Source organism: Emydura macquarii, unplaced genomic scaffold, assembly GCF_026122565.2.
Source record: "Emydura macquarii macquarii isolate MOO-44397 ecotype Brisbane River unplaced genomic scaffold, CSIRO-AGI_Emac_v2 contig_3517, whole genome shotgun sequence".
Taxonomy (NCBI): domain Eukaryota; kingdom Metazoa; phylum Chordata; order Testudines; family Chelidae; genus Emydura; species Emydura macquarii.
Genome location: NW_027133654.1, coordinates 3,776,630 through 3,801,933, shown reverse-complemented (window position 1 = coordinate 3,801,933; position 25,304 = coordinate 3,776,630). Strand labels below are relative to the sequence as shown.

Sequence of the window (25,304 nt, the reverse complement as noted above, 5' to 3'; positions counted from 1 at the left end):
GATTATCTTACAGTTGATCTTTCAGTGCCACATCTAGCCAGGATATCTGATATCTTAAAAGCTTTGATTGCATATATCTGCATTGTGGATCCATGCTTGACCCACAGCATCTGAAATTGAGGATGAATGATTGCTACAGAGTTACATTTTTCCTTTCTCATACCTTCTTCTATTAAGCTCTTTAGGAATTTATCATTTCAAACAACCCTTTGCCCAGACAGTGCAGAATTTGGAGCTGCTGGGAGGTGGTCTGATATCTCTATAATAGACAGAGTGAAGAATGAGGCATTTAAAACTCTATAGCAAACTCAAATTCAGGGGAATGAACAAAGAAATGACCATGAATTCTTGAGTATTTTTCTACCTTCCATCTAGCCCAGAGAGTGTGGATTCTTGGTCTGACTGGAGGAATTCAGGTATGTGAGGAAGTTAGAGGGATACTTCCCAAAGATACTGTGAATTAATAAAAGAGAGAAAGAGATGGAGAAAGACAAAAAACCAGAAGTTACTTTGATTCCTTATTACCCAAAGCCATGACAAAAGCTATTTTCTCTATTTATTGTGTCTGGTTTGGTTTATGTGGAAGCGTCTCTACTTTCACTGCATAACAATTGTCTGTGTTTCCAGTCAGAGCAGCATTAAATTCTGCTATGCACCATGTGACCATCATGATCAGAGGTGGCTGGGGTGAGGCCAATGAAAGTACAGCAAGAAACCAGCAATGTTGCCATTGCTTGTGGATGTCAAGAAGCACGCTATGTACTATACTTCCACTGGTGAGATCGATGGGATTAGAGGAGTTCATAGAAGTGGATCTTAGGCTGCTGCAGGAAGTGGTGGCAACACAAATTTATGCCCTAATTTTTCTGTACAGCTCCTGGCGCCTACAAAGAGGAGAAGATGCAGCAGACGGAACAAAGTTCACTGATCTTTTGAGGTCGAGTTTTACTTTTCCTGTTTTACACCAGAAAGGGGAAGATATGGAGCCTATTAGCATACCCCTCTAGGACAGCCTGACATTCATGAGGAGACTGGCATCTCTCTACTTCCTCACCTTCACAAGTAACAAAACAGATAGAGTGCTTCTACACTGCGGTGCCTTTATTTCCTCAGCATGTTAGCCTACAGCTCACTGGGATGCTTTCCGTTAGGAGAAGATGCTGATACCATTAAAATAAAGCAGTAAAAATGTGAAAGCCCACTATTGATCTGATTAATGAGCTTCTCTTACATATTTACAGGCAAAACTTAATGGGTTCTAACAAGCACAGGGGTTGCATTGAAACCAAAATCTATGATGTGAAAAGCATTTGAAACATTCAGGGTTTCACTCAGATTATGTTTTACTGTTTCATTTCTTGAACTAATTATATATGAGGGATGCTGTATATTCAGGAGGGCAAAACCTTATGAACTAATATTCATGGTGATTCCAATGTATTCTCAACATTATTTTATTTTCTAATCTCAGAGTTGCGCTAAATACTGTTTGATGGCCTTTAGGACTTCAAACCTTCCCCTAAACTCCTGTATCAACCGGTATTTTAAGGCTTCACTAGGGTGTCCAGGACTACCTGTAAATTAAATAAAACAAGTTAGGAGTCACATAACATCCCAATGGATGCTGTGAAATGTTCTAAACCAACATGTATGATCAATCTTCTGCAAATGCTCGGAAGATTCAAAGTGATCGCATCTAGCTAATTCATGTGTCCATTGTAAACAAAGCTCTTCTTTCACATCTCAAGCCCTTGAGAGATGTGTGAACTTTCCCATTCACCTCATGGATTGTGAACTCTGAAATCATAGTTGAAAGATACAGAGTAAATCAGTCACAGGTGCCCTTCCTTTCCTCTCTCTTCTTGGTATTTACACCCTTTGGAAATTTCTAGGTGGTTACCATGTTCTCCATCTTAGTTGTCATGTCTCTTGCTCTTTCAATCTCTACTCCTTTACCAGTCCCTTCAGCCTCCTGATCATTTTGTTGCTGTTCCCTGAACTCCCTTCAGTTTTTCAATATCTCCCTAGGAGTGAGGCACTGGTAGCTGAATGCAGTATTCCTGGTGTTGTCACCCAGAGCTGTACAGAATAAGTCCATTACCCCCCAACACCATGTGTCACGCTGGTTAGAGTGGGAAGGGGGGCACTTGTTATATTGTTTAACATCAAAATGTCAAAATCATAATAATTCATGTGAGATATGCCATGACAGGTACTGTTAGAAAGGCTATGATGTGCTAAGTAAGATGATGATGTTTATGTTAATGTGTTATATGTGAGATGGAAGTTATGGATATGTTTGATATATCAGCATTTCAAATTGTGCTGTCTGAGTAATGACTCAGACAGGATGGCTGCAGAACAATAGCCTGTTTAATGGCCCATTAAGACATTCCCAGGTGCAAGAGGCCCAGGGGGAGAAGCCAGGGATATATCTGAAGAGTCACCAGGACTTGCCCATGTGACTCCGGACTCCATTTTGATTCCTGTGAAATTCCACAGGCAGCATACCTGATGAGGCACCAGGACTGGCCCATGTGACTCTGGACTCCATCTTAGTTCCTGTAAAACTCCATAAACAGCATGGCCAGGGCCAGAAGATATGCAAGGCAGAGGCCTGGGGAATCCATTTGGTCTTTCAGTCAGGATTCAGCTTCAACTACCAATTTACCTCTGGATCAGTTAATCTAAAACTGAACTGAAGCTGCGAAACAAAGGACTGAGGCCCATCCAATTACTGTATGTATACCAGAGAAATTTTACAAGCCTGCAAACTCCACAATTCTTCTTGAACCCTGATGTATATTGACTTTTAATCATTTGTGTGTATCTGATTACTTTAAGCCTTTAACATTTCTCTTACGGTTTGTTTCTTTCTTTTTAAAATAAACCTTTAGCTTTAGTTACTAAAGGATTGGCTGGCAGCGTGGTATTTTGAGTAAGATCCAAACTTATATTGATCTGGTACTGTGGCTGACCCTTTGGGGTCAGAGGGAACCTTTTTAGTAAAAAGCATCGAGTTTCAATATCTGGTCTTTTTACTGGACCTGGTGGCTGATTGGGAGCTGGAGACTGGAATGCAGTAAAGCAGGCTGTGTGTATTGGTATACTGGCTTTTTGATAACCAGTGTGGGAAGTCAAAAGCACAGTCTGTGGCTGGTTGTGGCTGCTTTAGTGCCACCCACCAGCGCTGGGAGAATCTGCTCTCCTTTTACAGCCTGCCCTGACCTTGGCATTCTCAGGCGGCTGTCCAAGGCACAGAAAGGTCACACCATGGTGTAAGGCTCAGCTTGGGCAGCACCATATCACTCTCAATATTTCCACCCTTCATCAGCCCCTTCAGTAGACTGATTTTCTCTCTCATCAGCAGGTTTCAGGCCCACATTTTGTTGACTAGAAATGACAAGGGTCAGGATGCTGATTTTAGTGATCACAGTCTTCACAAAGAGGATTTGTGCAGATCAAAAGCAGAAGTGGAATAACCATGTCAGTTTCCGAAGAGATATATAACTGTACAAGAAGTGACGCCACGGGCTTCTTACTCTATTTTTTTTATATTTGGTAAGAGGCTTGTCTGCCAGCTAACCTGTGCTTTGGGGTCTCAGATGATGGAGCATCCTCAGACAATTTCTTTCATTATTCTGCCAGATTAAAACAGAAATTGCAAGAGTCTTCTAAAATTGCTACAGAAGCAGCTGCTGAAAGGGAATAAGCTAATAAGACCTAATATGATTCTTGGGTTAAAGCTCAGGAGTTACTCTGAGAGGTCCAGGCATTCATAAGAAACTTGGGTAATCCAAATACAAACAAGATCTTAGCTGGATGGAAAACACAGCCATATATCTGGAGAAAAAAATTCTGAACTGCCAGTGTACAAGTCAAATGTGAAGATGGTTCAGGACCTATCAAAACTTTAAATCAAAAATCATTTTTTGCCCACTGGCCATTTGTAGCAATACCAGGTCCTGCAAAACCCATTCTAAAGAAAGACATTTTAAACCATACTTGGGGTGAAGACAGTCCTCAACTGCAGAGTGTACTGTCCACACAAATTGATTCATTGACGCACCAGCCAGCAGACTCTAGTCTCCACTGACTCCAAAGATGAGTGTCTATCCAGAAAAGTAGCATTTCAGCTTGCAGGATCCAGATACTCCTGAGTCTGTGTTACCTGCTGTTGGAACTTCAGAATCATATAAGTGTGACCCCTAAGGCTGCCCTACTGTTTCTTCCTTTAGACCCTGACCCTTGGAGAGAGGACGGAAGTACACCTGAATCTTCAGAATTTTAGAATGTCCCCAGAGATTCAGAACCTGATGAAGGACATCCCATAGCTGAACTCCCCATGCTTACAAGATCTGCATAGGAACAGGAGGTTAAGCCTATTAAGAAATTCCCTGATGATGGCCCAGGGGCACTAATTGAAACCATAATTATTGTTGTATTGCAATGGGTTTTGGTTTCTACATTTTCACAATAAGTTCTGGTTCTAAGGCAGGTCAAGTACAACAGTTGGAAAATATTGGTGTTGAACTAGTGGTATTCCAGAGAAGCTTTTACACTCATTTAGTGGGTTAAAGTTTGACAGCATAAGTTGTGAACATTTGTTATAGATCACTAATAAAATGTGATAGAGAACTCACATGTCACCTTTAGTTAATGTTGGCTACAAGCCAAAGTTACGGTGATATCTTTGCTGAGGGAAAGGGAGGGGATGTTTGTAAGCCTCTGCATCCCATTGTCCTTGCATCTTGGTTTCTACATGGCATTTGTATGTTAAACTGGGTGAATGATTGACTGTTTCTGCTCACTGCCAATTCCAAAAATCTCAAAAAATGTCATTTTGGGAGAAACTGAAAATCAAAATTTTCAGTGAATTGGGAAAAAAAAATGGCTGTCAAAACAAAACACTTAATTTCAACATTTCAGTTTGAAACTATTAGCTGAACTCAACACGAATTCGCAAACAGTTTTTGGGTCGATCAGAACTATTTGTTTGGCACTATTTGTTGAAAAAAATCTCACTCAGCTCTATTTATATATATCGGGGTAGTGGAGACGCTTGGGTATGTCTACACACCAACTAGACACCTACGGCTTTTTGGGCCCACAGGGCTAGAGCTACAGGGATGTTCCACTGCTGTATTGACTTGTAGTCTCAGTCTGGAGCACAGGCTCTAGAACCCTGTGAGGTGGGAGCGTCCCTGAGTCCATACTCCAGCTCAAGCCTAGAAGTCAACATAGCAATGAAACAGCCCCACAGCCCGAGCCCGAGACAGATAGCACAGCCAGCCAGCTGTGGGGTCTAGTTGCTGTGTAGACATACCCTTAGGGAAAGTGTCATATTCCTGTCTTTGCCACAAGCCCCCTAGAGGGGTAGGGATAATATGAACGAAGGAGGAGGATCTATCTAGGGGAGAAGTCCCTGGACTGGGATACAGATTCAGCTGAGAGGAACTGGACAGTAAATCCACCTGGTGCCAGTTCCAGTGTGATTAGGCTAGTCTTCTCTAACTCCATTGTATCACACAGGTGCCAGAGACAGTGATCATCTCATTTGACAGTAGGGTACTGATGTTGCCTGGCCTGAAGAACCTCCAGCAGCAATTTGCATGCCAGAGTCACTGGATATTGCAGAGGAGTGTTCTCGTGAGGTTTCCCAAGAGGGAAGCCCCATTAATGACTGTGACATCACTCAAAACTCACCTGCATTTCGTCTGGCTGTAATTCAGAAACTTAATCCAGAGAGTGTAAATTACCCAGCTCCAATCTTTTACTGAATGTGCAGAGGGTTCCATCTGGCTGAGTGGGGGGTTAAATGCACTGTGTTATTGTAGTTCGTATTTAACTATTTTTGTTTATATCTATTTCATTTGTTTCATCTCTAATCCAAGCTCCTTGTTCTTCCCTACCTTTACCTAATGAAAGTGATGCCTTGTGGAATGCCACTAGTCATCTTTAGAAACCTAGTCTGATTTGCCTACAGAGTTCTGCTTGTTCTATGGCTGCTCCTTGTTCGATGGCTTGTTCTACGGCTGCTCCTGTAGACATATTTATTTCATGGGGTGCTAATTTAAAGTCAAATCCAGGGATTATTGATGTTAGGGCCACAATTTTAATTTTCCTTTCACAGCACCTTGAGTGTAAAGGTCACTGTAACATATATCTCAGAACTTATTTGCTGAAATAAGACTCATCATTTTCATTTATCTTACTCTCATCTCTCCTTTCCCTATGCACTTCCTTTGTCCATCTTAATAGTCTAAGTGTGTCTAATTTAGGACCTTATCCTACATGGGAATTTAAGGTCTCTTGAGAGAACAGAGGTTAGGCCACTCAGCACACGTCAGGAAGTGCTCAGCACCTCACAGTAGCAGGCTCTTTATCCAAAGTCTTCACACCTGAATGCCTACAGCCAGGCTCCTAAATCTATATTTAGGCACCTGAATATAAGTGGCCTGATTTTAAGAAGCACTGAGCATCCACAAATCCCTTTCAAGTCAATAGGATCTGGGATTGCTCAGCACCTTTGAAAATCAGGCCACATATTTAATTTAGACACGCTGATTTGAATAGTTTCAGGACAGGGCTAACATCTTTTTAAAAAGTTCTTTAAAGTGCCATCCCAAGTTATGCATGCTATAGAGATGCTTGTCATTCATCATTATCAATCATCATCATAAATATTTTTTCAGTGAGGCAGAAGTTAGCATGTCATCTTTTCCATTTGTGGATAGTTGTCAGGTAGGTTTTTTTATAACATAAATCATTATCTCCTCCATTGCTCAAATTCTGAAAGTCTTTGATAACAAGCCCTGAAGTAGGAGTATTTTACTGAAAGCATCCACTCTCCCTGTTCACAGGAAATTTGGGAATCCTAACTGGGAACTATTCCAGTTTAACAGGGGATGTTCTTTTCAAATCCATTTATTGTAGATTATAAATAAAACAAAACCCAGCAAGAACATTAACTTTGCACCAGCCTTAGCCGGGATGGTTTTGTCAGAACTTTATATATGAGCTTGAGGTGTCTGAGAACTTTATTTCTTCATAGTGCAGATGTCAAAACCATTCAGTTTCATTTCCCAAGCCTCATCCACATGATAAACATTTACAACAAAAGAAATGCCCGCAATGGAAAGTGTTATTTTATAAAACTAATCCTAAAGCCATGTCTGCATGTTTACCAAAAAGCATATCCAATCAATTGGCCAAAGATGGCCAAGGTAGAAAATATTTGAGAAGGGAAATCCTGCTACATAACTGCATCTGAGGAAGTGGGCTGAAGCCCAGGAAAGCTTATGCCTGCTGAAATTAAATTTGTTAGTCTTTAAAGTGCTACAGAACTCTCATTGTTTTTGCTGTATACAGACTAACACAGCTACCCCTCTGGAACACTTATGCTTTAGGAGATTTTGGCATTTATTGTTTTTCTTTTGTTCCTGTTAAGAGGCAAACACAACACATTTAGGTAGATGTCTCTCATATGTTTTTTCTCCCCTTCCTCTGAAACATCTGATATTGGTCAGAGAAACAGAGAAACAAGATACTGGATGAGATGATCATTAGATTTGCAGTGCTAATTGTATATTCCCTACCAAGCACTGCAGGATTCTGTCATAAAGATTCAGAGCATTACAGCTTACTGTAGTGTTTTGAATAATTAGCATCATATGTTTATAAAGCTTCTTAAAATTCTTCTGAGTTAAACACAAACAAATAAGTTGATTGTTAAAAAAACTAAAACACAGCATCTGACTTGGCTATAGCTAGTAAAAACATCAAGTAGCTACTTCCTACATGATATACCCATGTTACTAACCTCATTTTAAATCAAGATTCTCATGTTTAGGAAAGGATTCGGTTATAAACTTGGTTCAGGGAGGAGATGGGTTTCTTTGTTTTCTGAAACATGGGCAGGTGTTGTCCACAAACATCAGCAAAGAGCTGCCTTCAGAATCCTTCCCTGCCAATTGCTGACACAGGCAGCCCTTATGAATCATTCTGAATTGTGATCATGTGCTACCAGCCGTCAGTGAGCTGCCAGAGAGGAAGTGCAGCTTGTTTTCTTTCATTTTCTTGGTTCCTATGCTGTAGGAAGATGAAGGGAGGAGGAGGCAGCAGCAGCCACCACCAAACTTAATAAGGAACTCTGACGATTTCTGATCTCAAATGGAGGCCTCTGAGTGGGACTCACTGAAAAACAACACCCCGCTACCGACCCTGACACCAGCTGTCCCTCCGTATGTGAAGCTGGGCCTGACCATTGTATATACTGTTTTTTATTCCCTCCTCTTTGTGTTCATCTACATCCAGCTTTGGCTGGTCCTCCACTACAGGCACAAAAGGTTCAGTTACCAAACAGTCTTTCTGTTTCTGTGCCTATTTTGGGCGTCTCTTAGGACTGTGCTCTTTTCATTTTACTTCAAAGATTTTGTCACAGCAAATTCTCTCAAACCCTTCACCTTCTGGCTTCTCTATTGCTTCCCAGTTTGCCTCCAGTTTTTTACACTGACACTGATGAATCTTTACTTCACTCAGGTAAGGAATGGGCATTTTGGTGCCTGGGTTGATTAAGTACTACAGAACTGTAAAGCTTTACTTTGTAAAGGTTTGTAAGAGATATGTGATTTCCTAATGTACTCAGGCAGGGAAAGACATACATTTAATGTACTTAATTTGAAACTTTGTTTTGGAAGGCAAGTGACAACTGCTACAATGAAGCAGCCACCTTGGGGAGAAGCACTAAATAAATCTGTTGCCTAGTTAAAAGTGACATTTAAGGTTGAATAAACTGTGCTGGAGACCTTGGGATTGTTTTACAGTGGCTGTCTAAAGTGCAGTTCTGCTCCTCAAAGGGACACTGTAAAACCTCCTGGCTCAGCTGTTCTGTGTGCATTCAGAATCCTATCTCATGACTTTACTGACAAAGTTGAGATTTTGCTGTTTACTCCTGATGACTCTACAATGCCGTTGTGAGTCAGTGAGCTGGATTCTATTTCTCTTTGTGTATCAGTAATAGAATTGTTAGCTAGATTCCTATTGCAGGCCCAAATTCATCTTCTTATTTGTATTACAATAGCAGCTGTGGCCCCCCGAATGAGACAAGGACTCCATTGTCCTAGGTGCTGTACAAACACACAGTAAAAGATAGCCCCTGCCTCACAGAGCTTACAATCTCAACAGACAAAATGGAGTGGAGGAAGGAAAGTATTAGCCCCATTTTACAAACGGAGAACAGAGACAAAGAAAGATTGACACTGGGCAAATCGGGCAAACAAGAAGCCTGGGACAAAGCTGGGATTCGAGCCTAGATCTCCAGAGTCTTAGCACCTTAACTAAAAACCCAACCTTTCTCTGAATTCTGCCCTTACATTACCTTTATCAGCAATGGGTCACTTTCCTAGCATTTCTGGACCTTATGGGTGAGAGTGCAGGCCAGTCTCCCTGCCTATTCAATCCTCTAACAATCCACTGAGCCTACTTCTACAGTACTGGTTGTAATAAAGATTTTGGGATGTGAACTACCTATCCATTAGGTCCTAGACTGGGACTGGACCGACTTTACACACACCTTCTAAGTGGCTACTCAGGGGCAACAACTACTGTTGGTCTGCAAATTACAAATAATCTTACTGAAGGAAAGTGACTGGCTTCTGAAACTGGAAGCCACCAAATAAGAACTATAAAGACCGCATGTGGTAAGTATGAGAAGTGACAGTGACACAAGCTTGCAATTATCAGATGGTGATTCCATGGCCATTGTGAAATGAATTTGGTGGTGATTCTGTTCCCAGGAGACAAGTGTCCAGCATCACACAAAAGCTGTCACAGTCACCATAGTTGGCACTAAATGGCAGCCTTGGGCCAAATTCACATACACATGCAACTCCCACTGAAAACTTCTGAAGGCAGAATTTAGTACCTTGGCTCCCAGCCAAGAAGTTAAGGATTAAATGATCATGGAGAATGCACTCGGGGGCTTAGTAGCATGCTGTAATTGATTTCTTTCATCTCAAGGAAAATCCAAAAGAGACCGAGAGAGCGTGTTTATACTGTATGTACTCATATTTTCACTTTACTTTTAGTATAACACTGCTGCCTGATAGCACTCTGAAGCTATGTTTGCCAGAAGCTGGTGAAAGCTACAGAGGATGGATCACTTGGATGATTACCTGTTGTGTTCATTCCCTCTGAAGCATCTGGCATTACCCACTGACAGAAGATAAGATACTGGGCTAGATGGACCTTTGGTCTGACCCAGTATGGCCATTCTTATGTAATGATGAGAATGGTCTAGTCAGTGGTTAGAGGAGGGGACAAAATGAAGACTCCTGGGTTCCAGGCTTGACACTGATTGTGCTGTGTAACCATGAGTCAGTCACAACCTCTCCAAGCTTCACTTTGCTGTTCTGTAAAAGGAATATAATACTGACCTGACTTTAAAGGGTGTTGTGAGGCTTTTAAAATTGTTTGCAAAGGCAGTTACAAAAAATGATTGAAAGTTGCTGTAGACCAGCAAATGATTACTGTATTTATTGCTGTTTGTTTCCGTGCTAGTTAGTCCTATGGAAAGTCCCATCTGAAATAAGGCTCCACCCACCTAAAACAAGGAGATGAGAAATACAAGCACAGCTGTCTGGGGAATATAACATAATACATAGAACAAATGTATACATTTTTTAGTTCACTTTTATTAGTTCTTTGCTTCCAACAAACTGGGAAATAGCTTGGGTTGTAATTAAACATTGTTGAGATTTTCTCTTTTTTTTTTTTTTTTTTTTAAGTATACCTACATTTCCACAACAGACAAGCAAGAACTAGTGTGAAAGGGGTGGAGAAAGAGAATTCGCTTTCAATAATCGTTTATAACTTCATAAACCTGTTCAGAGGTGATTTTCACCCTATCCCCCTGCAAAAGTAAACTGCAGCTGTGCCACTGCATGAAAGCCAGACTATTTAACTGGTATTTAGTGAAAAGAAAAAATGGTAGCTAGCAGAAGTGATAAAAGGAGAACATTTACCAGCTTTACATCTTTAAGTGAGACTGTGGGAGGAAAAATATATCCCCAAATCCTCCCAGCTGAACAACAAAACTGGTTTAATTGGTAAATGATTAAGGATAATTTGCAAAATAAGAGGTGCCTTTGAACATGATTGGGAATTAGCAGCTACTACTGTCTTTTGGAGTAAAAGAGACAAGGCGGGTGAGGTAATTATCTTTTATTGGACCAACTTCTGTTGGTGAGAGAGACAAGTTTTCAAGCTACAGCATTCCTCTTCAGGAATAAGGCCTCAACTGTGCTTTGGGCTTGCCTACATATACAGCACTGCAGTGGCACAGCTGCACCATGTCTGGTGAAGCTGCTCTATGCTGATGGGAGAGAGCTCTCCCGTCAGCATAATAAAACTACCTCCACAGGAGGCGGCAGCTATGTCAGCGGGAGAAGCTCTCCCACCGACATAGCATTGTCCACACCAGCACTTATGTTAGCATAACTTATGTTGCTCAAGGGAGTGGTTTATTCACATCCCTGAGCGACATAAATTATGCCGACATAAGCTGTAGTGTAGCATCTACTCCATTGCTACCACCAAGTACTGTGGGACAGGATGTAGGTATCAATGAAGGAGAGATGTAGGCAGGAGTGGGGTTGCCGAGTACTTTCAAGATGTGAGGACAAACTTGCATGGAACATGGAGGGAGTCCAAAGATGGGCAAAAGACACTCTTCTTCACAGCTCCCTGAAATGAGAACCGATAACGATGGATGAGCTTCGTGCCTGAGCAAAGGCATACCCCAAGGCCTATGAAGCACTGGAGTCCTTCTCTAGCCCTCAGAGTGAGGTGTGGTCTTGGATCCAGTTCAGTAAAAAATGAGTTGGGTCATTTCAAAGCTGGGTCTGCACTGTGGCTCTAAGCAGTGAGTTTCAGATAATCTGATTTTCAATGTTAAAACTGGACAGAAAATTTCCAGGCTCTAGGAGTGAAATTCTTTGCTGCATCAGCTTACAACCACAGGGCAGTGAGAGGTGGCTATAAATTACCTTTCCGTACTCCTGATTCTGGGATGCTCCTAGTGCCCGAGAGGCCTGTGGTGTAACTTAGACAACTCTTGCTGGGGCTGTCTAAATCATGGCAGTTTATCCCTGGCTGTCTATGGGCAGCAGAGCTACACAAAATCTCTGCATTGTGGCTCTACCCCTGCTGCCCAGCCCCATAACTGGCATATCCCCTACTCTGGGCTTTGCTTGGGGACTTCATCAGAGGACAGTCTACTGCTCTTTATCCCAGTTCCTGCAATAGAATTCTCCCTGGATGAATCTGGGGCTTTTAGAACCCCTTTACACCTCTCCAGCTTTTACACCTGGGGTAAAGGGGTCACGACTGGGTGAGAATCTCATCCTAGGTCTTCAGTCTTTTCAGGGGGAAGCAAGGCAGGATATTTATAATGTAAAGAACAAGCAATAGAAAAAAATCTTTTAAAGGAAAAAACTTTTTTAGGCATGAGAAAAGCAACAAGGAAGGTCAAAAGCAGAATTTTCCTTTTTTGCCATTCTCCTGATTTCGTGGAGATGTCTGAAGAATTTTTTTTAAAAAGATCTCTTCTGCTTGCTTCTTGTCTGGTTTTCCCCATTCTGCTGAAAGGTCTTGGATGACTCAGATGTTGACTAGGAGCTTTCTGTCCTTCCTTGTATGGGAGGGGCTGCTGAATCTTTAACAAGCTGATCTTTTCTTCAAACTCTTTTATAAAGTGTTTGAGTTAGACCAGAGTTAAAAACAAAAAGATGCATCTACACTGGGAAAATCTGTAAGGGCCCGATTCTGATACTCTTACCCACACTGACAAGTACCTTAGTTTGTGACTAGCTGCATTAATTTCAAAGGGGCCGCTCATGGAGTTAGGTACTACCAACGTGAGTAAGCATGGCAGACTCTGACCCTTTGTTTTTCTGCTTTGGTGACATGGTGGTAAGAATGCCTACACCCTTACACCACATCCTTTATTATTAGTAGCCTCCTGGGAGCTGCAACAATGCAGAGAAATATTTACACATTTCCCTAGCATAGTTTTAAACAGTTTGAATAAAAATCACTTATCTCTGATAAAATTCAGATGCAGCTCCACTAAAATATAGAGTCAATGCAGCACAGCCACTTTAGCACTTTTTTGTTTAAACTTACTGCCCTGCAGCATCTGCTCTTGGTAAATTCTGCATCCAGTTTTTCATAGGGTAACCAAAGCTGATTAGAGCAATCTACAACCTTATGGAGCTGCATCATTGTATATATGTAAATAGCTAAGGGAAAGGGTGGAAGTAGATGGCACTCAAGTATTCTGTAAATAGCTGATAAATAAAAGCAGCATATATGTCAGTTTCATTTAAAGCACATAGACAAAGGAATTCTAGTGAAAAGGAAAAGAAAAGACCAATGGAAGGAAAATGGTTCTAAAAGCAAATCTCCCACAATAAAACATGCAACATAATTAATTATTTTTTAAAGTGGTTAACAAGTTCCTTTTCAGTCTATAGCAATGAAGCTGAGTTGAAATTCCCCCTTACAAACTGGACATTTAGAAATCATTTTAACCTGTGAAATACCAATGAGGCATCCCTACCATTTTTGATAATCATGAGTCTGTTCAAAATGTAGGTGTTTTTTCTTCTTAAATAATATTACTTGAAAGAAGGGAGGTGAAGAAACAATCATGGAGCACAGACAAAAGGAAGACTATGGCAGGTGGGCACTACAGTCGGGTAGGTCTTCACTGTCAAGAAAGATTTTTTTTGTTTTTAAAAAACAATAACATGCATTAGCTATTCTGCTGCAAAATCCTAGTGGAGACGAGGTACAGGTAGTTTTTACTGCACTGTAAGTTGGTGGTGCCCCTCAGAGTTGCCCTTTCCTAGGCATCATAAAAATCCCAGTTCTTTGCCTAGGATTTGTTGTAATAACTGGGTTACAAATTTACCGCATGTGTGAGCCTACCTGTGGGAAAGTGGATGAAAGTTCATAAAAGTGTCCCAATAACAACAAACGTTGCTGGGAAAAGGTCAAGACAGACTAAATTAGATCTATTGATACAACTCGAGGCCTGTGTTAAGATCATGCTTGGTAAACAAGAAAAATGATGCGAGACTGGAAATCAATTAACCAAAATTGGTGTATTGGAAATTAGGTCTAATTGGTGGACAAAATAATGAGGGTATGGGCGATTCCGCTCCTCCCTTTTGGGGTCCTTAGAAAGAAAAGGCTTTTCGATGAAAATAAGTAGAAGTCTCCCAACAAACACTGCAGTGAGATAGCTAAGGAGCATTAGCAGTTAAGGTGTAACCAGAGAGAACTGAATAAACTTCAGTATAACACACTCGGCCTGATTCACATTTACACTGCTCTGACAACATAAAGGGGCCCGAAAATGGATGCAAACATTTGGACCCGATTTAAGGCCATGCTACACTGCCAGGGTAAAGAGACCTTCATGTAAAGAGAATCAGGGCCAAGTTGTCAACAACAGCTGGTCTACACTAGAAAGTTGCACCAGTATTATTATGTTGGTTTGGGGTGTAATTATTTACCAATATAGTTATATGTCCTAATGTGGATATATTATACTGATATAATTAGTTTTGATTCCTGAACCGGAATAAGTTATACCAGTATATCTGCATCTGCACTAGGGAAGTTTTGCCACTTAGTATACTTAAAGTGGCAACATTTTCTAGTGCAGATAAACATGAAGGTGCAAAAAACATTTAATAAATCCTAATAACCTGCGAGATGTAAGATTGTATTTTCCAGAGGATCATACTGTGTTTGTTCATTGTATTTATTTTGTGCATGATGCAATTTTTTTCTGTTATTGCAGGTGATTTTCAAAGCTAAGTCAAAGTACTCTCCAGAACTACTTAAATACCGGTAAGAACTGTGCAAACGTTTCATGTGGCAAATGTTTTGAATTGATCAATGATGCTTTAGATGCCCACTTCTGCCGGTAACTTAGGAATGTGCCTAACTTTCCAACATTTAACACCTACATTTTTTTTTTTAAGTATTTATTTATTTAGGAAGTTTTAACAAGTTTACAAATCCTTGCCATGTAAATATCAGAAACAAAACAATCATTACAACAGCTGGCTTTTGTTTAGAGACGTACAATAATCTAGTTATCAGATCTTTCTGTTTAACTGGGTTACACCTACATTTTTATACAACTGAATATTTGAAAGAAGCAGATGTGAGTAGAAAGCATTTGGAAGGGATGAGCATGGCTACTCACTGACAGGTTCACAGTAGAAATTTTTTATATGTGGTGGGTTCAGCTGAATGCTCAGGGATAGTTAGGGGGAGATTGTCAAGTAGGGAAAGAGAGCGTTCAATTGTGTCTTGGTCAGGGCATAGGTTCTGACAACAGGTGGGGGGAGTTGTCAGTTACAAGTTTTGGTACCAGGAGAAAGAAAGTTGAGAAGACAAGCAGCCAGGGAGGATGGATTCAATCTGGTGATTTAGTTGGGGGGGCTTATGGATGGTTTTCTAGCAATTTAGAGAGGGAAGGTTGAGTGTCTCTACTGAGAGAGGGGGCTGGTTTCTTGCTGGGGCAGGAGGGATTGTGACAAATCATCAGGAGGTTCATTATAAAGTGCTGGTGGAAGTCCAAGAAGCTGAGAGAGAGATTAATTTGTAATAAGACAGTGGCTAGAGGCCTCAATCAGGATTGCAGCTCACTGTTCTGAATGTGGTACAAGCAGAGTAAGAGAGGCAGTCCCTGTCCTGAAGAGTTTACAATCTAAAATGATGATTTAGACTGAGAAAGTAGAATTACCTTGAACTCAGATCATGAAGCCAGAAGGGATGATTGTGATCATCTAGCCTGCCTTCCTGTATAATGCAGGCAATAGGACTTCCCTGAATTAAGTCCTGCTTGAACTAGAATGTATTAGATTTGTACCAAACTTCAGTCCTAGCCTTGTTCCTGTGTTGATATTTCACCATCACTTTGTGTTTTAAAACAAGTCAGAAACCACTGTCTTGTTATCCGGGTTGTGTGCATCTCTACCATTCAGTAGTGTATAATGCTGAAATAACATTTTTCCTGTCCTGGAAAGCCTACATTCAGATTTGGTATTGATAGAACTCAACAGGTAATAATGCAGAACAGGAGAACAGGAAAGCTGTTTGGTGGAATACTAATACAGTAATTGGAAGGTTAGGCGAAGAGACAGCTAAACGTGGATATTGGTTGAACAGTGTGTGAACCAGTTTTGAGAAGACAGCTGAATGAAGAAAGGGAGGATACCTGGCTGAGGCCAGCTGCAACCAAGGTGTAAAGATGAGAACAGAAAATGAATGAATGTATAGCAAAGAGCGAGACTGCACAAAGCCTGGTGATGAGAAGATAAAGGTAGAGAGGTAAGCGAGGATGCTATCGCAGAGGGCTTTGAAGGTGAGGAACAGAAGCTTTGAACTTCATCCACAACTGCAGATATTTACAGTAATGTTTTTTTCTACAAAATGCTTGAAATTACATTTCTTTAAACAAAGAAAACTTACCACACTTAATCAATGTAATTGTAAGAAATGCATCAGCATTAGCATGTAGATATCAGAGACTTTCCATTCTGAAGTGCATAGTAGCTGTACTATATATCTAAGACTTAGCTATGTTGGCAAAACTTTGTAATATAGACTATGTCAACTAGGAGTGTGGGGAGAAAAAAAACCTCATCCCCTACTGGACATAGCCACGCCAGCAAAACCCCATTGTAGATGCAACTAGGCTGACAGAAGAGGGCTTCTATCAGCATCAGTAATGTCATTTGGGGAAGTAGTTTTACTAGAAGGACTCCTTCTGCTAGCATATGCTGTGCCTAAGGAGCTCTTCTGGTATAGCTATAACAGTAAACCATCTGTAGTGTTGACAAACCTTGAAAGAGTCATGCACACACTGTTCCAACACATATAGTACATGTATGAAGCTGTTTTTTCTTCTTACATTCAAAACATTTAGGCGTGATCCACACACAGTTTTTGTACGTGTATAACTATGTTAGCTAGGAGTGTGAATTTTTTCTTTCCTTTTTTTTCATTATCATTATATCCATACAATTCCTAGGGTGCCCTATACTGGTATAGCTTATTCCCCTTCTGGTACAGGCTATTTGTACTGGTATTAGTACAATTTTATCATTTATAACTGCATCCATTTAATTATAATGGGCTAATGACAGAGGTACAACTTTTGTGAGAAGACAAGGTTGTAGTAATACTGGAATCTGTACTAATTGAATTTGATTGGTCCTTATTTCTGAATATTGAATTCCTAATTTTATTTTTAATCTGTTTAATAAATTTGCAGCTATAAAGTTAAAGTAAGTAGGATGTAATGTCATGTATACAATAGTATCAACTATATAAACAAGGTAGACGTGAGGGTGAGGTGTGTCCTCAAGCTCTGTATTTACATAGATCAAGAAATGGTATGAACTCAAGATAGGAAGGTCAATAAAACCTCCCTTCATGGATCATACATGAAAAGAAAACTTACCTCTGTGCTCTAATAGTATCAGACACTTGATATGGGCCAAGGGGCTCATTGTTAGACCTGTGCCAACATACGTTTGTAATAAAACTACCTAACGTTAACCCTGGGTTTGGGGGCTTGTTACAAACAGAATGCTAAAGCCAGGCTCGTTTTTCTGTGAGCTCAGGCTGTGTTACAAGCAGGCCTCAGGCAATTTATGGTTTCTAATGGAAACCATGTATGAAATTTGATGGCTTCACATGATTAAACCAGAGAAAATCGGTGGTTTCAGACAAACTTTGCTTTGAGTTTTTGGGTACAAATGAACCCAAAACCTCAAAGCAAAACGCAAAGGATATGCACAAATGGAAACTGAAACAACAGAAAACAATTTCATGGACCCTCTCCCAGCGAAGCCACCAAATGTTGCACAGCTCCAGTTACGCGCCATCCTCAAGATCAGGATTATGGACAATGGGTAAATATTTTAGGACTGCAAGGTACTACAAGGTAACAGGCTGCATGCTATAAATTCATAAATAATGTACTTGTCACAGGGTGGCCGGCCCTTCTAAAGGGAAATCGGTCTTAGCTGTGATGAAGTTGATTTTCCTCCCCAAGTGGAGAGTGCATCAAGTCACATGGCAGGTGGTTCTGTGACTAAGTCAGGCTTCGGAGGAGATAGCAGAGTGAAGCTGCAGGGAAAGAGAGTGTCTCCTGCAGTGGTCCCTGAGGAAGAGAGTTGGTTGGGGCTTGGTAAAAAGAACCAGCTAGATGTTTGGTTTTCCTTTGGGGGAGAAGACAAAGAAGGTAGACCAGGTTCTCCTGAGGCTTAGGGAAAGAGAAAGAGAGTTCCTCAGGGAGGAGGTACTGTGCTCACATTAAGGCTGGATTCGAGGACCTTTTTGCGTTTATTTTGGAACTTTGTTTTATAAAAGCAGACCCCCATCAAGGGCTGTTATTGGACTTGTGAAAGCGTCTTTGAGTTACTGAGGAACCAAGAGGGGAAACTGAGGCAGGGCACTGCAGCACTATCCCTGACCAGAAGGGGGTGCATGGGAAGTGGCTGAGTTGTTACAGTAGTGAGATCCTGCATCTAGAAATCTGCAAGGGAGATAAACAATTATATTAACCATGGAATTCCTGTTTTACCTTGTGACTTGAACAATGATATGCCATGGGACGTGGGGTTTGGACTGGACCAGTATGCAGCAGTATAAAGTGGCAGCACCTCTTCCTCGCTGCCCTCTGGTTCGCTGGACTCTAAGCTTTCAGTGACCAAAATTAAGTATATAGCTGTTATGGTTTCTGAGATATGCTCAGTACCTATTTTTGAGGAAAACTGATGCAGCGAGTCTGTCCACCATTGTAGAACTTAATATAATACCTTTGAGATGGGTGGCCTGCCCCATTCATTTCGATAGTTGCTAATTCAGATGCCAAATGAGAACACTTGAATTGTCAAAACTGGTCAGTCTGCTGAGGATTTGGTTTGACTAAAGTTACTGAGTCCAGTACAGGAATAACTGGGTGAAATTTAAAGACCTGTGATGAACAGGAGATCGATCTAAATGATCTAGTGTCCCCTTGCGTTCTTAAACTCTATGCAACAATGAAAACTGTCAATATTTCACCGCTCAAATCATGTGGAGGGAAGAGCATATTACAGAAAGCTGTACAAACTGTGAGTTACACAGCTCATCTTGACATCAGGATTGTATGGGTGTCAGGAGAGTACCAACATTTTTTTGCTGCCCCCAATCCAGGAGCCAAATACAAGAAGACTGGCCAAGCCCGGAGTGCACCTCAGCCCTCTAGTGGGGAACCGAGGTCAAAATGTCTAGCAGGGCATACAAGCATCACTGAAGCACAAGAAGCCTAGCACAGCACCCTGGCATGGGAGTTTTCAGATCCCACTGAAAGGGACCTGATCCAAAGGAACACAGAGAGCATGCATGATCACATTTGGAACGTGTGCACAATCTATTGTGAATGGTGTCTTGTGAGCAGAACTTAAGAGCACCTGTATGTTTTCGGTGTTTTTTTTTTTTTTTTTAATCATCAACTTGACCCTTGAGGGAAATATTTTTTCCTAATCGACTATAGGAGAGCAGAGTACTTTGTGTTGGGGGTCATGCAGTGGGAAGTGGTAGGGGAGGACAAGGAACAGGCATGCTCATCTCTTAAAGCCTTTTTTGATATGACTTTATGGCTTAAATTTAATTAACAATCACTAGAACAGGGAGTATAATTCTTCAGACCCATCAATTTACATGAAAGATAAAAGCTGCATGACTACAGTGCCCCTGACATTAGTTTGTGGGATACAAAGGAGCGGCTTCACCCTAAAACCCTCACCCTAAAAGCTTCTGCAGGCTGGAGTTTGATCTATAAATAAGCATTGATGAAAATACCCTATTCTTAGTGCTCACTGTGTATTTTATCTTCCTTCTGAGGGGTAATTTCCACCACAGGCCACAAAAAGACAGCATCCATGGTAACTGTTAAAGTGGTGTGTAAAGTCATAGCTAGGAACATTCAATTCTACTTCTTTAAATACAGTATTTGGAAATCCCGCCCTCCTCTCCTCCTACTCCCGTGCAGTTACCGGGGGACTCATTTTCCAGCCCCTCCCAATTCCTGGGCCTCCCCTCTGCACTAGGTTGGTGACCCTTCTAAAATCGACCCTTCTAAAACAAACCCACTATTTGGGAAATGCAGCTTTATTGAAATCACAGACACAAAGCAACGTCACAGACAAACAGAAAAATCATGGTATCCATGACAATCCTGCAGCCCTAATCATGATACATACACTACACAGTATTAACCTTTTGGGGTAATATTTTCCACTGCTGTGTAGGTGGGTAAAACTCTTCTTGAAACACTGAGTTTAGATTACTCAAAAGACAACATGGGCGTATGTCCCACCCCTACTCCAAACTTCCAAGCAGACCCATTAGGCTGTGAACCCTATGGGCTGTGAACTGCTTCTCCATTGGCCTAAGTTAGTAAATCTTAACAGAACCCAAAAATGCTGAAATAAATAAGCAATAAGAATGGTAACACTTTTTAATTTTTTTAATTATGAGACCGATTGTGATCTTGGCTCTTCTGCTGCATTTGGTAGTAAAGAAGCATCCTTATCCCCCTGCATGGACTTTGCATAGCAATGTTGGGGGTGGAGGGAGAAAAGGGAGGGAAAAGCACCTGCTGCCACGTTACTACCCCCTCTCCTGCACAGATGGCTGAGGAGTGGGCAACTCCCAGAGTTACAATTCAGACATTGCTCTGCTCTTGGGGCAGTGCAACTATCTGCTGCCCTTTACTTGGAGCAGATTGCAAGGGGCCCAGCCAACCCCGAGTTTTCATATTTAAAATTCTGACTGTTCCCTCCAAGAAGCTGTATGTTACTTGGGGGAGGAGAAAGAGGGGTTGGATAGCCAGTTGCCTCATGGCTTTTAGACTTTAAAAAGGGTTTCCTATATTTGATATAAAATATGACTTAAAACAATGTGTAGTCAGTGGGTCTACTCATGGTACTAAATGTGTACGAGACCCAGACCTAAAACCATGGAGTTCCACCCAGCTCAACCATTCATCCTCACGCTGTGTCTTTTTGAGTAGTCCGAGAGGTTCCTGCGAGATACGATGTGCGAAGTCTAGGGAAGTAAACATGTATTTAAAATAGATGTAAAGATCTGTGTATGTTACATTGGTCTTATTAATGCTTTTCTCCCACATGTGTTGACTACCCCATCTATCATGCTTTATCCCTTACCAGTAAGTATATGACTTTTAATATCAGTTTATTCTGGATTTTAAAAACAGTTGTGGAATCAACTGTAATTATTCTCCAGGCCATGTAGAGCATTCTGAATCAGTTGGGTGTAGCTGCTCTCTACGTCAGCTGTGACAGCCTGGACACAGGGACAGTATCTTCCATTGCTTTATGTGCAGCTTCAAGCACATTGCTGACACTTGCTAAACAGTAGTTCTAAAAGACTGTTTTTCCCTCTCCAGGTTGCCTCTCTATCTGATTTCTCTCTTCATCAGTCTCCTCTTCCTCTTGGTGAATTTAACCTGCGCTGTGTTGGTGAGAACAGAGAATTCAGAGAGGAACGTCATTGTGTCTGTCCGGGTGGCAATTAATGACACATTGTTTGTTCTGTGCGCCATCTCACTCTCCATCTGTCTGTATAAGATTTCCAAGATGTCTTTAGCCAACATTTACTTGGAATCCAAGGTAAAGTACATTTTAGAGATCATTTAAATCTTACTGAAGAATATTTTCGGTCAAAGACAATGATTTAGTGGTACATGGCTAAGATTTAAAATTCTTTAGATTTTCTGCAACCAGAGGTACTTTCAATTCAGCCTTTCATCCTTCTAAGACAGATTAATTGAATAGCATGTAGTTTACCAAGATGCTTTTTGTTCTGCCTTGTTACTAAAGATGCCATAGCACTTTAAATAAAAGTAGGAGTTTGCAGAAGTTGTCATTGGCCAGAATTTATCACATACCCCAGCTGTGTTTGTTGGCCGCTGCCCTCCATCCCAAAGACAGCTGCATTTCAATGCTGCTTCAGGTGGATAGTTTAAGAGCAGCTTCGGGGTCCCTCTGTCAACTTACTTTAAATCTTTGAGAGTGGCATGTCCACAAAAATAAACAGTAATATAAAGTATGAACAGTCTTTCATGAATGGTGCATGTCCTTCTGTCAATGACTAAGACTATATTTAAAAATACTTCAGCTTTATAAAAATATTCCAGTAGAAAAGGAGATTCACTTTTAAGATTCTGCAGCAGGTATTCTGTACAGATACAATCTGTTAAATTGACAATTTCAGGATATGCTAAGTAGACAAATGTCCAGATTCATAGTGTAATGTTGTTGAAACCAGTAACTATACAGCACAAAGTCAGAGGATGTTTTGTAACATTCATAAATAGTGAAGGACAGCTTTATTTTCCCAAAGATCCCTTGACTTTCTGACTTGCACTAAGAGTTTGTCTGGAAGTAAGTGACTAGAGTTTCATAAAATGAATAGTATATTAACATCTTTCTCATCACAATGAAGCTTCCAATACTGTACATTTCAATTACTATGAAGAAAATCTTATAATAAAATTCATCCTTGCTGGTTGGCCATCTAATTACTTTTCATACTTAGTCATCTGGACATAACATAAAACAACTGAAAGCTCATGACTGATTGGTAGATTTCAAACTGCAGCTTTGTGCTTTTCAGATCTGTCATTTGCTGACCAACTGGCATGATCAGTGGATTAGTTTTACTATCAGGGAAGTTTATCAACCTAATGAAAAATCATCTAAGCATGAGCTTCTGTAACAGTAGTGTTTACCAAGTGGAGGTGGGAGTAGATTCCTGCATTAATTTCATCCCCCTGGAAATCCAATCTGTTTTATGTGAGCAAAGAACACCACCTCTGAAATTAGCATTGAGGCGATGGAAAGATATACCATGCACACTAACTTATTGATTACTATTGAACTGACTTGGGAGTTTTGCTTGTGTAAGTATTGTAGGAGTTCAGTACATGTGTTTAGTTTACATCTTCTGAAAGCTGGAGATTGTAGCCAAGTGATTTTTAGCTTGAACTGCTAATGTTGTTCTGAAATTCATAATAAAAATCCATCCCAGGGGGTGATATAAAATTGGAACGGCAGAAATGCCCACACTGTGATATTTGGATCAAAGCTGGAATCCTTCCATTTGATCCTCACATCTGCTAGCTCCCTCTGTTCAAATATCATCCTATGCTAAAATGCACAGGGGTGAATCCTGCATTCTCCTGAATAGTCACAGAGCCCCAGGAAGTGGAACGGTTTTATTTCTACTGCACAAAGCTGGGACAGGATTGCAGGGGAGGGCCAGTTGTGAGGTACACAACTCAGGGGATAGAATCTCATTCTTCAGAGCAGAGAGTGCATGTCTAAAAGTCTTGCCACTTCAGGTGTCCTCTGATGGGGGCCTTGTAAACCTAGTCCAGCTAACAGGCTTAAGTAACCTCTGTGGCCTGTGAAGGAGGATTCTCCTTTATTTACTCTCCCTGTGTATCTTCCCAGGACTCACCTACTTAGGCTGGACAATGCTCTGAGGATTTGGCTTATTGTGAACAAAACATTTTTATCATGCTATTTTATTTATTGAGATAGAAATGATTAAAGCTACAGCCTATTTAATTACTATACAACACCAGCATTTCCTGTATTCTGGCAAAAATAGCACTGAAAAATACCAGCTGCTTTCTTCTGTCTTGTGGTGGCTGCAGAGTGGAGAACTGAGCCGTGATGTCTGCGAGTCAGCAGCTTCTGTCAGCTCTTTCCTCTTCTGTTTCCATAACAGCATAGTGGCTTCTCCAACACAGAGGGAGAATAGAGAAGTGCATAACAACTGTTTCCTCTTTACAGCATTTCCTGTCACCACAGTTTTCACCACCACGTACTGTAATTTGTTTTAATTCCCTTATAAATATGAGTCTCTGAACTCAGCACAAATGTCACTGTAAACTAGGCCTGCCAACATATTATGCTGCTGTTGAGTGGTACTCTTAGCAGTATTGTTTTAATCTGGTTGTCAGTCATGCAGATCTACAAAGCTGTGCATACATCCAGGAAGTCAAGCAGGCTGAGTAGCACCAGAGCTACAGTTTGTCAGATGAATGAATGTCTTCAATCCTTTTGCTGTGAAGGTTGTGCTAGCTGTTTTTCAGAGATGGTGATATAATTCCCAAGCATAAGGGCTGGGCCAGGCCTTTTGTGTTGGTAGGAAGAAGTACTGCTTGTGAAGAGGGATGATCAATGTTGGCATAAACATTCTCTCTAAGAATTTTTAACTCTGCCAGTGGCTGTGTCCATATAGAGTATATTGAACAAGCTCAGATTTTACAACATTGGTAAGGAAAAACAAAAACAGCTAAAGCCTGCCTTTCTCCACTCATTCCTCCCACTTTTCCCTCTCTCCCCCCTCCCAGCTACTCATGGTTTGCTTGCAGCAAAGAGGAAGATGAGGAGGAGATAGTGAGTGCCCTGAGAACCCAAAAAACAAGGGCCAGGACAGCCATTGCTTGAGAACACTCTACTGCTTAGTGTGCCAGAGAAAACTTTGAAGCAGAGCACCTTCTGACTGTCAGTGTTAGGAACACAAATTCCACCAGTCTTGCAGAAGGCAGGAAAAGGTCAATATTGCCTTGACGTGACATTTATAAAAGTGTAATATCAGCGCAACAAGGCAATGGAATGTGGCATCTCTAGAGAAAGCACGACGATAGAGCAGTAATTCTTTGTACTTTCCATGCAAAGAGCCCCTTATTACAGATGAACAAATGGAAGCAGTGAGAGGTTAAATGACTTGCCTACGGGCTTGCAGTTTGTCAGGGGCTGAGTTGGGAATAGCACCCAGATTATCTGAGCAGGCCCCTGCTCTAACGACTATACCATGCTATATTCCTGTGTACAAAGAAAACAGGGCCTCTTCTGTACAACTGGTCACAGTTAGTTAGGGTCTCATGAACTCAAGCCCCTTCTATTTTGCCACAACTATACAGCTGAAAAGGCCACAACAAAAATGTAGAGGAAGAAATATTTTATGTGAAGGTTTGGAGAACATTGATAGGGTGAAATGAGATATTTAAATAATTGTATCCTCATTGTCCTTTGCCTTTGATCCTGCTACTACTCGCCTTTAGATGCTGGAACCCTTCCAGGTTAGAAATCTGTGGGCCCTCCTATTCCCCACACCATTGTAAAAGGGCC

At 41.1% G+C, this 25,304-nt stretch overlaps 1 protein-coding gene across 3 annotated transcripts in view; it reads left to right on the top strand.

Annotated features, from left to right (window-relative positions):
• The first annotated feature begins 8,069 nt into the window (after positions 1-8,069).
• The window catches only part of GPR137B (G protein-coupled receptor 137B), a 28,293-nt gene continuing 11,058 nt past the window's right edge, over positions 8,070-25,304 (top strand). The window contains exons 1-3 of one of the 3 annotated variants that reach the window (XM_067535884.1): positions 8,070-8,541; positions 14,873-14,922; positions 21,548-21,770. In XM_067535884.1, the coding sequence (XP_067391985.1) occupies positions 8,173-8,541; positions 14,873-14,922; positions 21,548-21,770 (642 nt within the window). In that variant the 5' untranslated portion in view covers positions 8,070-8,172. The remainder of the gene's footprint in view (positions 8,542-14,872; positions 14,923-21,547; positions 21,771-25,304) is intronic. The other 2 variants (XM_067535885.1, XM_067535883.1) reach the window with 2 other exon arrangements.